Below are 2,012 nucleotides of genomic sequence, written 5' to 3'. Positions count from 1 at the left end.
CATGCCCATCAATGCCAGTTGTCAGACTCCTCCCAGGTCACCCTTTGCCCCCCCACCCTCTGTCTATGGCTCCAGAGTCTCTAGAATCTATTGAGTTATCCTGGATGGACAAATTTTAATGACACTTAGCTGCCTATTTTATGATAACCTCTCGGGTCTAGTGCTACGCTGGAGGTCTTACTCTAGATCTGGGCTAGTATCAGAGATCTACAGGTTATGGAGGTGTAAGGATTAGTTTTAAGACCCTACATAAGCCCAGGAGGGAGAAACTAGGCAAGTGTCGAGGAAACCAGAGCTCTAATTGGCCCTAAGGAGCGACAGACCATGACCTGGCTTGAACTGGTTGTTTCGGATGACTATTCTGGGGCCACCAAGCAGGCCAAAATGTCAGCCTATATTCCATAGCTCATGTCCTTCAGAACATTCTAGATCTACCTGTTTCCTATTTGTGTTACCTAAGAAATCAGTTCTTACTCTGTCACTCCAACATGGTGGCAGGACTGCTGTNCTCTAGCAGGAATCTGTAGAAGTTTCTGTGCCAGAACAGGAAGTGAGAGCCAAACAGGGTACGCCACGCATGAAGTTCCCAAAAAGCCAATTTCACCTATTAGACTTAATTTAATTTCAATGTTCAACTATACCTCTCTCTTATTCCCTTAACAAAGAATACTAATTATAACACACGCTCGGAAGGTATCTATAATGAAAAGTTAAACATTACTGAGAAAAACAAAATTGCTTTGAAATTCCCTTCTGTCTCCCACAGATGGGCAAGGTGGATGGAATTCGTCAGGCTGTAAAGTAAAGGAAACAAACGTAAATCACACAATCTGTCAGTGTGACCACCTCACCCATTTTGGAGTCTTAATGGTGAGTTGTGTCTTAATCACTCCTTGATAGAATTTAGACAACTTTTATTAGATTACAGACCAGAAATATATGTGGGAACTGTTACAGAAAAGTGGCATGCAAGTGGGAAAAAGCCCCCTCTTTGTCCGTCCCAAGTAAAGCAGATTGAAATAAATATTTATTTTTTCTCCTTGTAAAAGTAATGTCTGCTTCTCAAAATTCAAACATGACAGGAAGGTCCCTGTAATCCCCCATCCCAGGAGATCACCACCTTTTTTTAAAGTTTATTTATTTATTTTTGAGAGGGGGGAGGAGCAACGGAGGGGGAGACAGAGAGGGAGGGAGAGAGAGAGAGAGAAATGAGTCCCAAGCAGGCTGTGCACTGTCAGCATGGAGTCGGACATGGGGCTTGATCTCCTGACTGTGAGATCATGACTTGAACTAAAAACAAGAGTCAGATGCTTAAAAACTGACTGAGCCACCTAGATGCCCCAAGATCACCACCTTTAACACCTTTATATACATTCTTTCACGTTGCTTTCCTATGTGTATATTAATGTATGTTTTTATTTTATAAAAACGGGATCAAATTATTCATATTATTATTGCACTAACAATACAATGGGACACCTTTCAGGCAAATACATACCCGTCCACTTCAGTTTTCAAAATACCTTTATAGGATTTTCTTGTGTGGATTTGACACACTGAATTTAACCAGTCCCCAATAGATAGGCATTTTAGCTGTTGTTGTTTTTCTCCATCATGAGCAATGCTGTAAGACACATTTTTACTCATTTATCTTCTAACACTGGTGTAACTATTTCTGTAGGATAAATTGATGGAAGTAGAATAGCTGGGCCAAAGGGCATCGTCATTAAAATTTTAATTGTCAGACTGCAGTGTAGGAAAGATATATTTTTTTAAATACTTGCGATACTGAACCGAACAAGAGCTATCTGATCAATTCGCATATTCAGGCTTACAGCCTCAGAGTCATCATTAGTTAGTTAACCTTTCAATCTCTTTAGTTCTCCATGGCCGTCCCTAACACCAGGACTTGCTGAGTTTCTGTTCAAAATGGCTCTCAAAGGGGGTCCTGGCTGGCTCGGTATGCTACTCTTGATCTCAGGGTTAGGAGTTTGAGTCCCATGTGGAGCATA

At 41.2% G+C, this 2,012-nt stretch overlaps 1 protein-coding gene across 1 annotated transcript in view; it reads left to right on the top strand.

The window, feature by feature from the left end:
• Positions 1 to 2,012, top strand: part of ADGRG4 (adhesion G protein-coupled receptor G4) — a 105,396-nt gene that overhangs the window by 66,152 nt on the left and 37,232 nt on the right. Inside the window, 1 exon segment of the mRNA XM_077773981.1 lies at positions 767 to 870. Within this exon segment, the coding sequence (XP_077630107.1) occupies positions 767 to 870 (104 nt within the window).

This window comes from Crocuta crocuta, unplaced genomic scaffold, assembly GCF_008692635.1.
Source record: "Crocuta crocuta isolate KB4526 unplaced genomic scaffold, BGI_CrCroc_1.0 scaffold241, whole genome shotgun sequence".
In the NCBI taxonomy this organism is placed as follows: domain Eukaryota; kingdom Metazoa; phylum Chordata; class Mammalia; order Carnivora; family Hyaenidae; genus Crocuta; species Crocuta crocuta.
The sequence above is the reverse complement of the archived record's forward strand: the minus strand, read 5'-3'. Positions and strand labels throughout refer to the sequence as shown.